At 40.8% G+C, this 12,959-nt stretch overlaps 1 protein-coding gene across 1 annotated transcript in view; it reads left to right on the forward strand.

The window, feature by feature from the left end:
- Nucleotides 1-12,733, forward strand: part of BZW2 (basic leucine zipper and W2 domains 2) — a 55,910-nt gene extending 43,177 nt beyond the window's left edge. The window contains exons 10-12 of the mRNA XM_005480841.3: nt 4,063-4,201; nt 10,537-10,659; nt 12,277-12,733. Of these exons, the coding sequence (XP_005480898.1) occupies nt 4,063-4,201; nt 10,537-10,659; nt 12,277-12,305 (291 nt within the window). The 3' untranslated portion in view covers nt 12,306-12,733. The remainder of the gene's footprint in view (nt 1-4,062; nt 4,202-10,536; nt 10,660-12,276) is intronic.
- Nucleotides 12,734-12,959: the final 226 nt, after the last annotated feature.

Here is a 12,959-nt window from a genome sequence, read left to right on the forward strand (position 1 = left end):
GGCTATCAAAGTTTTTTACCTGTTTAAATCCAGGAGATTTAGATTTTTGAAGGCTGATGCTGAGCATACCAAGCATTGTGTATAGTCTGACTTCTGTCAAATGCATGCTGAGGGCTGAGGTGGTTCAGATCATTGAGTGCCCTGAGTCCCACAGTGCCAGGGCAAGCCAAGGTGGTCGCAGCCTGAGCCTCTCTTCCTTGTACTTTCCCAGGGTGCCAGGGCCCTGAGAGGCTCCTTGCACTGGGGCAGGGCTAAGTGACTGCTGGGACTCAGCCTGCTCAGACCTGACTAGTAAACCTGCAGGAACTGCCTTTGCAATGTCTTTGCCAGGAGCAAAGACATTTTGGGAGCATGGTGAGGCAGCACCTGTGCTGGCTGTGCAGAGCGCTGGATAGATCCAGGCAGGAATGCCAAGGCCAGAATCTGTGAATTGGTTGTTGCCAATGTTGGCTGTGGTAGCTGGATGCTCAGTGACGTGTCAAGTGAGCTGGCTTGGACTGTGTGTACATACAGTGTGGTTATCTCTGATCCAGCTACTGTCCTTGAGGATGAGGGAACTGTATACATAGAAAGACAGGCTGCAATATTGCAGAACCACCACTCCATGTTGGTGCAAAAACTCTAAGGACCTTGGGATAGAAAAGAAACACCAAACCAATGCAGAAGCATCGATCACTGCCGTCATTGGTATTCCTCATCTAAGTCTGAAGTAATTGTGCAGTGCAAAACACTGGATGTGAGAGCAGAAGCTTTTCAGCAGATTTAGTCTTTGAAGCAGGTAATCTGTGACCAGGAGAATGCTCCCTCATAGCCAGGGCTTCAAAGGTTTGCCTTGGAACAGAAGCAATCTGGGATTTATTCTTTATGGTAAAATAGATCTTTCTTCATATTGGATGTCTCCGTACTTGGGTGTTCCCATGTTGGTTTAGCTCCTACTGCTGCTGTCCTTTTGTCTGAATTTGGTTTCCCAATCAGTAATCCTAGAAATGCAGTCTCTTGGGATACTGTGTAGTCTTTGATGGTAAGAATGAATGCCTTCAAGTTTTCTCAAGTAATATCTGCTCAAATAGCAGGAGAAAGACAAGATAGTTTCCAGAAGGAGGAGAGACATTGTTTTTCTTGTTCCTTTGATGTAAAATTTGATTATCTCTCTTTGAGTTGTAACAAAGTTTCCATTGAGATTTATTGTCTAGTACTGCAGGGCAAATTAACAAACACTTTCTGGAATATTTGAACTCTGGGAAAAGAGAAACATAGCCGGCTTTGTACAAATCTTGCTGACTGGATGTTTAGTCCTATGCATCACCCCAATGAATTAGGCAAGGCATCTTGCCTGCATAAGATAGGAATCTTTCTAGGTGCATCCACTTTCTAAAAACTGAGGAAAATTTGTTTGGGTTATTTACTGTTTGGACTCAGAAGTAAGATTTTGATAGAAGCAAGAGAAACAGAAATACAGACTTTGATAGCTGCTTCTTTACAGTTCAGTCTTTGAAAATGAAACAGCATTTTTCACATCCTTCCTCTTAGGATAGGTGGAGACAAATCTTGGATCCTTCTCTTAGGGCTCTCAGCTACCTCAGAGCCAACTCCAGAAAGTGGAATAGCAGTGTTAGGATGGTACAGAGCTCAGTTCTGTGCCCTGTGCCCTGTGTGTCCATGTCCCAGGAAACAGGGAGTTGCTTTGACCTGGTGCTGTGATTGGGATGTGTATGAATACATACTTGATGTGTAATGTGTCAGATGGTGGGGTTTATTCTTGTATGGCTCCATTCTTGTATGACAGGTGACTTTCACAAACCACCTTGCCAGAGCTTTCACATCTGTCTCTAACCAGTCTCTAACTCACCAGATTCTTTCAATCAGTTGTACACAAGGCACCCCTGGTGGAAAGATGAGGTGGGTCAGAACACAGAGTATTGACTTAGTTCACATGTGTTTGAAAGCCTTGCTGGATGGGTGGCTACCTAGCAGCAGGGTTGAGGTGGGCAGCCATGGACCAGCATCCTTGGACAATGCAGCTAAAGCCATGTGTGCCATCCAAATGGCAGGACCAGCAGGAGCTGACCTCAGGAGGAGACAGGAAAGCTGTTCAACCCTGGATGTCACAGAATAAGCTCCTCATTGTCCCAGTAACCTCACTGTGACACCGGGGCTTAGTGCCTCGGCCTCCTCCAGTGCAGAGAAGAGATGTTCTCCATGGGTGAGGAGAATCTTCCAGACAATTCTCACTGCAGGCAAGGTTCTGGTGAACTTCACAGCAGAGTGGGTGCTGAGCCCCTGCTCCTTAACATGACACAAATGGATAATATTGCCACTTGCTCAGCCAGCAATAAGAAGGTTCCTTAGTCATTTAGACGTCTGTAAAACTCCTAACTGTGAGCCTGTACCAGTTGAGAAGTGAGGGATGAATGTGGAGGGGCTAAAGTCAGATGTGGCAAAATGAGACAATTTACTTCCAAACTGAAAATCTAGCATTTTTATTCATGTTTACAGATGGCAGCACTTTGCAAACATGTAGATGGGAGTGAGTTCTGCTGAGGGTATTAAATAAACCCAAATGCACTGTATTTTGCCCTGCCTTCCTGCCATTTGCCTAAATTGTAGGATTAGCTCAATGCTACAAGGGCTAAAAGGGGAAAAAGAGCTACTCACAGCCTGAGCAAATTTTTCAGTGCTCTAACCAAAGCACTGACATTGTTTCTAAAGATGTGGCTGTACCTGCCAGGAGTGGAAAAACCTGGCCTCTGGTGTTAGCTATATCTAGCCATTTTAAGGCAGTTCCTTCCAAGAATAATAAATACAATCAGCCTGCTGAGCTGCTAGTGGCTGTTGTGATTTCATTCTCTCTTAAACAGCTGATAATTATTGCAAAACCCATTTTGGAACAACCTTTCAAATTTCAGTTGATTTTCATGTGTTTTACTAATTATTTCCATGGACCATTTTGGAGAAAACCCTCAGGATTAGCCCTTTGTGGAGAGGTGCTGAAGTGTACTTTTAAATATGCCCATCAGTGCTGTGGGTGATGGGTGGTTTGTCACCTAATACCAGCAGCAGCCCTGGTCACCTAGACCACAACTCTGTGACCTCAGGCCATTGCAAGTCCAGCTGGAGAATGCCAAACTGGGGGTTACTGAAAACTTGGAAGAAAGGGTGATTAGTACAAGAGCAGATGAAATAGTAATAGGCAATGTATATTTGGCTGAGGTCTCTGAAGATCAAAGGTAATTAAATTTCATCTCTGAAAAATGCTCTTAATATTATCTTAATTTTAAGACTGTGGTCTTAGCTGAACTCATCAGAGGCTAAGATGACCGGAAATTGGAAAGATATGGATATAAGCACTAACTTTTAAGGAAAGACAGGGTCCTTCAGTGTAATTTTTGGTTTTAAGATCTGAAATAAGAGGAAAAAATTGCATAACAAGTAAATTTTTGCTTTATTTTTATGATATTAACAAACACCAAAAAAAGACTATGAAATGTACCGCTACTGTCTTGTCAGAGTAACATCAGCAGTTAATACTGTGCTTGGAAAATGTTGCTGTTTACCAAAGGCTGTCATGATATTCTTGATTGTGGTAATGAGAAAAAATAAAGACAGTTGATCACAGTTAACTTGGAATAATTTACTTTATTTCAGTTTCCTGGGACTTCTAAAACCCCTGTGAAACTAGAGACTTTTTTTCATGTATTTCATCCTGGGATGTCTTATGTTATGAACATCTGTAAAGCATCACTCCTGAATGAACAGAATGCTGCATTGTGAAATGTATGACAGAAGTAATGCCAGATTGTGGGCTTTATAAATTGATTTTACAGAATTCAGTAACTAAGTGGTACTGAATTTTAACTTTAAGCATGCAGGACATGCTACAGAAAACCATGGATATTTGTGTATATGCATTGTATGTGTTGTAGAAAATGCAGTGTGCAAGTAAATCTGAGGTTTCAGTGAAACATTTTCAGAGATGAAATTCGTGATGTTTATTCTAAAAAAGTTTATCTATTTTTAAGTATACTGACATGCATTTTATTTTTTACCCTCTCTTCTTTTCAGCAATATGCCCCCCTACTTGCTGTGTTCAGCACTCAAGGCCAGTCAGAGTTGATCCTACTCCAGAAGGTGCAGGAGTACTGTTATGACAACATCCACTTCATGAAAGCCTTTCAGAAGATAGTGGTACTCTTCTATAAAGGTAAAAGTGTGGAATCCACTGTTGTACTCTGTGCTTGGATTCTCAGTGTCAACCACTCTCTTATGATGTTGAACCAAGCAGTGCATATGAGAAAGCTGTGTTGGTGTTGAACTCTGGAATGCTTTGAGAGTTCAAAGGAGTGTGTGGCAGCAGGAAAAGCCAAAACAAGCCCTTGTCTCCCTCTGTTGCTTTCATCCCATTCAAGAAGTGTGAGCAGGATCAAGCACTGTCCAGTCTTTTCAAGTGCAGCTTAGTCCTTGTATAAAATCAGCTCTAGGAAGACATTTCTGTAAATTTCTGGCAGATTTCAACAGTAGATCAGAGCTTGGTTTTAAGAAACCTTGAGAGTGCAAACCCCTCCTAGCAGGAAGATTTTTCAGGAGTTTGGAGTTGGAGGTTTTTTTTACTCGCTCCCTACCAGAAGGAGCTTTTTTTATTCTTTTTCTGCCAATTTTTTGCAGGTGCTATAGTTTTGATGGATTTCATTTTTATTGTGAAATTGACTTCTTCACAAGTTTATTCTGATCAGGTTGTCATAGAGACTAATGGTCTTGCACTGCGTGTGATGGGTGGGTGCCAAACAGTTTGTTCTTGCTATAAATAGTTGGAGGAGAAAAATCAGCAGGAGTAGAAACCTAAGGTTGATCTTTGTTCACCCTGTTGAGTCCAGGTACATGTTCAAGGCAAATGATTTCCAGTTGTTACAATAATTTCATGGTTTCAGAAGGCAGAAGGAAGTGAGTCATGTGGATTTATTTCTGTCCTTCTTTCAATATAGTGTGGCCTCCATGATAAATGAAAAAGCATTGCACCTTGTCCTTCTGCCCTCAAATCCTACAATTTGTAAATACTATTAATGACGTAGAACAACTTGAACCTGCAAGCTGCAGCAGTCACTGGATTCATTTTTCCTTGGAAAAGAACATTTGCTTCGGACATGGTGAATGAGAGGCGTAATTGCTGTGCACTCAGAGCATAACTGATGGTCAAGCCAGAAATAGTCTTGTGTAGGATTGCTTTCAGAATTTTTGTAGATTCATTACTGTGTTAGCCTGCAAGAGCAGTCCTGAAATTCCAAAGCATTCTAAAATCAAAAAGAAAATAAATCACTGAATTGAGTATTAAACTTCATATGCTTGAAGAGTCTAGTTCCCATGTACTCTGCTCACCCCATGTGTTCTTGTCCTGACTCAGGAGATTACTTGGGCAGGCTTGTTTGGAGGGCTGAGAAGACTTCAGCCTCAGCATACAGGTGCCTCCATACTGTTTAGTATTCACATGAGGTCTCGAGGAGTGTTTGGAGCTACCATGTGGTCTGTCCAATATGTGCTGTGCCTGTACTCCTGCCTGGAATACCTAGGGCAGGCATGTGGAAGCACCTGCTGCCTCTGCCATCTGATGCAGTCATGTGGAAGCACAGCTGCCAGCCCTCCCTGGCCCTGTTTAGGCTGAAGCTGGATCTGCCCTGTTGGACAAACCTGCTGCCTGCTGGCAACTGTTTGCCTGACCCTACAGCCGCTGCCATAGGGCCCTGCTGGGTGCTGGATGCAGGGAGCATCAGTTCCAAATGGTTTTGGCAGCTTTGCAGTTAACAGTGTCCATTAGGTGAGCACATGCTACTTTGTCAACCAGGGAAGATTCTGGGCCTTCAATTCCTGTCGAGCTTTAGTGGCTCATGGTGTGGTTTGTGCAGTGCTATGCTGTCTGCCTCTTCTTTGTTTCAGTGCTGGTAGATTTCACATTCTCCTTGTGCCCAGTTCGTATCTATCCACTAAAAACAAGCCATCGAGTCTTTCTGTAGACAGGTGCTTTATTTAGATAACTTCCCAGTTACAATGTATCTTCTGTTTCCTAGTAGTCGAGGAAAAAAGCCTCTAAAGGTGGCGCTGGCTGTGCCAGTGGTGAGGGAGCAGCAGACACCCCTCTTCCCCTTCCTGTTGTTCTTAAGTGTAACATGCACAAGGTCTGGAGAGGTTTCAGGGTCCCTAATGAACTTCATCTAGTGACAAATAAAGGTATCTGAATATCTGAATGGGCAGATAAAAATGCAGCTTTGTACCAGCATGAATCCACATTCAGTTTGTTGCTTGTTACTCATTATGAGGTGGGAGTGCTTCCTGGGCATAAAAATAGTCAGCAGTGATGATAGGCACCTAATGCCAGTCACGCTTTGACTAATTTAGTGCTATGACTACTCTCATCAGGATGTCCAACATCTTGCATCTCAATGCTTTCCATATTTCCATCATGAAATAGCCCTTGGATTGCTTTCCTGTCAATTACCTGATAATACCTAAACATGTTGACAGCTGGGGCTCATTAGCACCTAGAAGATCTTGAAAGTCTGTGGTGTTGATTTTTTTAAATTTCTTATTCTGTCTCTAAACAAGACAGAGCATCCATTTTTTCCCCAATGTAAACCCAAGCCCTATTTTCCTTTAAGTAGCAGCAGCTTCTTACTGGCTTGTAGGTATAATTTGCAAAAACAGTTCTGTCGTTGGTTTAAGCTTGTTAACATTATTTGTATTATTACTCTACCCTTGTGTTCCTGAGACAGTATAGAGAAAAATAACCTGTGCAGTTCTGTACTGATCCCCAGCTATGATGTTGCTTCTCTGCTTTTCACTTTAAGCCAGTACAATTGTTTATCAAACCAGCTGCATTTTGACCAAGATCTAAAATCCAGCTGCAGAATAAGAATTGCTGAATTCTGAGCGGCGCTCAGTAAGTTAGCTGTCTTCCTTGCTTGCATTGCAAGATGTGTGTTGTTTGCTAGTTCCTGCTGTGTTGCAGTGTGTCCCTTCACTGTTGGTAAAATAAGCACTGTTGTTATTGGAATACATGCTATATATCATATTCACCTGTTGGTCCCTTTCCTTTAGTTTGTGTATATCCTTGAAATTTCAAATGTGAAATCTTGACACTGTTGAAATTAATGATTGTTCCTTTCATGAAGATCAGAATTTCACCCTTTGAATGGCAAACACAAAGCCTCTGTACTTTTTCATTAGAATTCAAGACAACATTTACAAAATACAAGAAATAACTGATTGCAAGTGCATATGAAGTAGGGCTCTGGTTTGAGGCATAATTAGACCTCAGAGATATTCTTTTGCAGTACAGAGATACAGCAACCAAATGATGCAGACTGACAGAGATTCTCAAATTCTGCAGGGAACACTTAGAAGAAAGGAATCTTCAAGTTTCACTTCATACAGTGATGGATTACAATTATCTTTAAATATCTTAATTATTCAAGTATTTTTTGTGGTACTTGATGCAAAATTTTCCTGGGAAAAACCCAAAACAAACCAGAAGGGCCTTAACTGTACTGTGGGTGACATTCCTTGCATTGAAAGAAGCCTTGTGTGAAGGCTGTGTTCTCCCAGCTGAGTTAGCTGCAATAGAGTTGAATTTTGCAGATTGATTGACTGTGTTGGCAGCTGCCAGGGTGTGCTTTTCCCTTACTGCCCGTGGCTATGTGGTTTGAGTTAAAAGCAGGAATTCATTTGAACCGGGTGATTGAGTGCAAAGCTGAGACCTGAACTTCAAGTAACTTTCCAGTTAACCCTGAAGAAAAGAGACTGGGCTGTTCAGTCTGTGCTCTGCAGCTTCTCCCTTTGATGAGGGACATCCCTGGAGGCTCTGCTCGTGGGTGGTTTGAGTGGCAGTTGGCTGCACCTGCAGGAAAAGCAGCTCTGTGGGGCTGACATCACCTGGCACTGCAGTGAGAATGATGTGCACACGCCCACAAACTGCAGTGCTCAGCTTCAGCCATTAAAGTATATCTATAATCAACTTTAATGAGGAATACCATATATATACAAAATGAGTCACTCCCTTCATCCTCCTTCCATTTTCCCTTCCTCCTCCTTCCATTTTCCCTTCCCACTGCTTCAAAGCAACTTAGAGGTGTGATTAACTATACCCTGTCCTGCATGATTGTTGAATTGAGCAGCTTTGTGTAGGTGGAAAATGCCATCCCTTATGAGCACTGGAGGCATGAATGTATTACACATAACATTTCTTAGAAATTAAAGGAGCATTGCAGTTGCCCTTTTTGTAGTTCAGGACATTTTGTTCTTCTCTGTTAGGGTAGGAGGTTTATTGCCATGGAGTTAAATACGGGCAAATTTTTCATCTTCCAGACTTGAGAATGTTTTAATCTTTGAGGCACACAGTGAGAGTGCATGCTGCTTTTATCAGATGGGGGTTTTGGGAAGGGAGGGAGAAATTCCACTCTCCCATTTGGCCACAAAACCATTGAGCTTACAGGCTTCAAATTAAAATAAAGACAAAAACCAAACTTGAGTCCTATTATTTTGAACTGAGCTGTCTTCCTACCTGAAGGTGCTTCCTTGCACAGTATCAAAATGTCACCTGTCATGAAGCAATGGGATTCAGCACTTCTATACAACAGCTTCATACTTGTGAATGTCCACAGTGCCCCAGAGCTTGAGCTCAGGACAGGGTTGCTCTACTTTAGGTTTTTTGGTTGTTGTTTCTTTTTCTGAAATCTCTCCTGATTTTCTTTGTCCTATGTGCCATACCCTGAGTAATTTTGCAGATATTGTTGTGTGAACCTCAGGACTCTGAGATAAATGTAATCTTTTCACATGCACTTTTACATTAAACTTCAGGTTTATGAGTCCATGTGAAATATTTTCAGGTTTGCTAAACTAAAATCCAGATTAATGAAATACTGTAATGCCTTTGAGCTGCTACTAAGGACTACCAGCAAGTAGTTAATGTAACATGTTCAAAACCTTTTTCTTCTCTCCAGTGTTTCTGTAACATTGGAGAAAAAGTTCCTTGTGGCAGGTTGTGATTTCAGGAAGATGGTGGAAATTTTTGGTCCCTCTTGTAGGTTCACCAAGTACAATTTATATATATGGAAAAAAGCCTAGACCCAGCTCAGTCCCCCTTTTCCTGCATTTTCTCAGCATTACTGTCAGCTGCAGTAAACTGCAGAAGAGGTTTTATTTTGGAAAAGTTCCTGAGAGACAAGGTAATTTCCAGTCACACACTCTTACTAAATTCCTAATTTTCAAGGAGAATTCACATTCAGTTGCTGTTGAATGTCTTGGAATAGTTTTGATTAAGTTCAAATGTATCCCTGGTTGCTTCCATCTGTTTATTATTCAACAGCATATGTGAAATGTGTCTCCTCTGTCTCATTTGATCAGATGCTTTGGGGTTTTAGTGTCATTTATTTCAGTTTGCCTTCTTCCCTTCCCTGCCACATCTGCTCTAACTTTGGGCTGAAGCAGAAGGTGATGGTCAGGGTTGGTGCCTTGGCAAGCAAATACCCAGGGGGTGGGACAGCCCCTACATGCTCAGGGAAGCAGTGAAGTACATAAATGTGATTTTGAGTGAGGAGGGTAGTTTGTTCAAAGACAAAAAGAATGGAAATTTTAATGAGGTGTAGAAAGCTGTCTTTAGTCTTTTTATAGAACAAATACAGTTTGATTTTTTTGTTCTTGTTGATGTTGTTGTTTGTTCTTGCCTCTTGTATTATATAACTGCCAAAACGCTATTGTGGATCCCAGATTTTGCCTTTACAGCCATCAATTACTGAGCTACTTGGCTTGGCTGGATCACAGGAGCTTTGTCCTGGGGCTAGATGTCTGTTGCTAGACCTAAATTTGCATATGTTGCTAACAATAAGTGTCCTTGCTATTTATTAGTATTTCTTTATTCTGAATTGTACTCAGCCTCACATCTCACTGACAGCTGTTTTGTTCCTGATTCTTGACATAAAAATGTCAGCTGTGCTGCCCCTCCAAGCCATTCCCTTAAAATGGGTGGTCAGAATACTGACCTTAAAACTTACTAGCTAAAAACAATATAAGACCTTTAGGGGAAAATTATTGCAAAAAATCCCTACTGGCTGTCTCTTAAGTGTTCAGTCAGGAGGTATCTGTCACTTCAGACTTCTAGAACCATGCACAATTCTGTGATACAACAGCAAGAAAAAGCATGGTAATTCTTATTGTGGTAACTTCCAAGATGTGCAGGCTGATTATTATATTTCTTTTATCCAGCAATCTTATGTGGTATATTTAAAACAGATGAAGAAAGAACTCTTCTTGACAGAAGCACAATATTTGATACTTTATTTTAAGCCTAATACATGACACATTTTATTGCATCTGGAACCCATTATATGCATCAAATATTCTGTATTTGAAGCCTAATATAGATGATGCAAAGCTTGTTCCACTGCAATCATATTAGCTGTATGCTGCCTTATAAAAAATCTTTATCCTCTCATGTTCAAAATCTGCTAATCTCTAAAAAATACATTCTTTTACAAACACTGATCTGTATTTCAGCTGATGTTCTGAGTGAAGAAGCTATCCTCAAGTGGTATAAAGAAGCACACGTTGCTAAAGGCAAAAGTGTTTTTCTTGACCAGATGAAGAAATTTGTGGAGTGGCTGCAAAATGCTGAAGAAGGTATGGATTCATTTGAAGAACTATAGTAGTCTCTTTGCAGAATAAATGATTATTTTTTCACATTTTAGTTGTACCAGGATATGAAGTATTCAGGACTCAAAATACAAAACAGCAGGCATGACCATCTCAGTTGTTTCCAGTCATGGCTAAGCCTAACAACACTTGCTGTTTTTTCAGTGATTTTGATGTCCCTGTGAAGTCCTTTATTCATTGGGTACCACTTGTCTATAGATAAACTCTTTCAGCTTCTGCAGGGAGGAACTCTGCACTGCTGACAGCATCGAGTACCTTGGTGCTAGCACCTGCAGCCAAGCAGTTTTTTGTCTCAGTGCCTTTTTCTGCTCTTGTCATGTTTAATGGCACAGAGCATGAGCTTGCCTGCACCCTGGCTCTTGCAACTGGCTTCAGCTGAATGGTCAGGTTAACATTATGTGGTCTGTATTTGCTGCTTTAAAATGGTTGTTTAGAAGGGGAACTAGTTTCTTTTGTCTCTAACTTGGTTTTCCTCATGTTGATAGAAAAAAACTTCTACTGAATAAGTTACCTTTTTATTGCATAAAATTCCCCATCAGTTGGGAAGGTAAATCCATGTGTAATAGATATGGATAGAATTATTAGGGTCCATTTGCATCCATTTAATGTAATTTATTTTATAAACTTGGAGGAAATATGCAGGAACAGATAAAACTTAGCAGCAATTCACATGTTCAGGTGGCAGTATAAAAATGGCAGCTGCTTTCACACTTAGATTTTGGATGGGCAAGCTTGGTCTAATTAAACTTTTCTAAAAAATTTTCTGCTTGTATGCCTCGGCTGCTCTTTATTTTTATCCTTTCCTGCATGTCCCCTCTGCCAGATGTCCTTAATTACAAAGTCCAGTACAAACGGAGACAAAATGTTTCTGTAAAAACACGCAGGCCATGTTTGCCCTCAGAAATCTGATCTGTGGTGTAATGTTTGCTGGCAGTGAGCCCTTTCCTGTCAGGTGAGCACAGAAATATAATATGATGCAAAGTAGCTTTAGGTTACAAAACAAGCATGTGTACTCCTGCTTCTAGGTTACTTCTACTTCTTCTGCTTCTATTACTAAATGAACTTTATCTTGTGCCATAAAAATCATTTAAAAAATGGATTTGTACATGTTTCATACCTCCTGTAGGGTAGCCTTTCTAGATGAGCTGGATGACGATGCTGATTGATATTTGCAAAGCAAATCGTGCAAGGGTGCTTCCTGGGTGAGAGTAGTACAGTCCACTCATAGAGATTAGCAGAGTGAGCAAATAATGCTGATCTTTTATTAAACTCAGCTCCAGTACACATTGGGGATCTGTAGATGAGGACCAGAATCATTCAGAGCAACATGTTGAAAATTTTAGTGACAGATCTGTAAATGAAGAGCTCCACCATGGAGGGCAGCAGAATAAACCTTCATCTCCTGAAGCTGTGTGTTTCTTTCTTGTTTTCTCTGTTTGATCTACCAGCTTTTCCTAGGAAGTACTAGGTGTGGTGAAAATTTTCATTTTTGTTTTGGAAGGATATCTTGTTATTTTTATATAATTACTCACATCAGTGTCCTTGTGCAACCTACATGAAGTGTTTCACTCTCTTCTCTTCCAGAGTCGGAGTCTGAAGGGGAGGAGAACTGAGGTGGTTCCACAGAGCACAGTCTCAATCTAGGTTAATGCCAAATGCGCTTGGGAATGCCGTACTGTTCAAGCAAAGAGGCTTTACTTCAGTGTCATACAGAAAACTATAGACTAGACTTTCCTTTTGTTTAGAAGAATAAAGGTTTTTAATGGAGCCCTGAGGCATTAGATGCTTTACTTGGGACTCTACCTCTGGCTCAGTGTACACTAACTTAGGCAAAGACATTCAGCAAGGAGCCATATAGAAAAAGTGAAATGAAATACTTATGGACTCCTTTTTATTAACGGTCTTTTTCAGGTACTATGGTATATGAACACTCCAATTTCTGTTTATAGAACTGTTTGGTCTGTGTTTGTAGCTCAATATTGGCTTGTGTATGTGATTTGACACCACCACATTTTTTTGAATAAATGGCTTTTATATCTTAGTTTTGTGGTATTAGTGTGTATGTAAAGTTTTGGCTTGCCAAAGTTTTTATGATTCTTCAAGTAAAAATTACCCAAGAATGCCAAGAGGCCATTTTCATACTTCTTCCTCAAAAAATCAGCAGCTGTAGTTAACTGGTGTAGAGATTACTACCAAATCTTTATTCCCATCCTTACATTCACCTTTGGACAGATTAACCATATTGCATAGCAGATATTGATCAATTC

The sequence above is a fragment of the Zonotrichia albicollis genome, chromosome 1, assembly GCF_047830755.1.
Source record: "Zonotrichia albicollis isolate bZonAlb1 chromosome 1, bZonAlb1.hap1, whole genome shotgun sequence".
Taxonomy (NCBI): domain Eukaryota; kingdom Metazoa; phylum Chordata; class Aves; order Passeriformes; family Passerellidae; genus Zonotrichia; species Zonotrichia albicollis.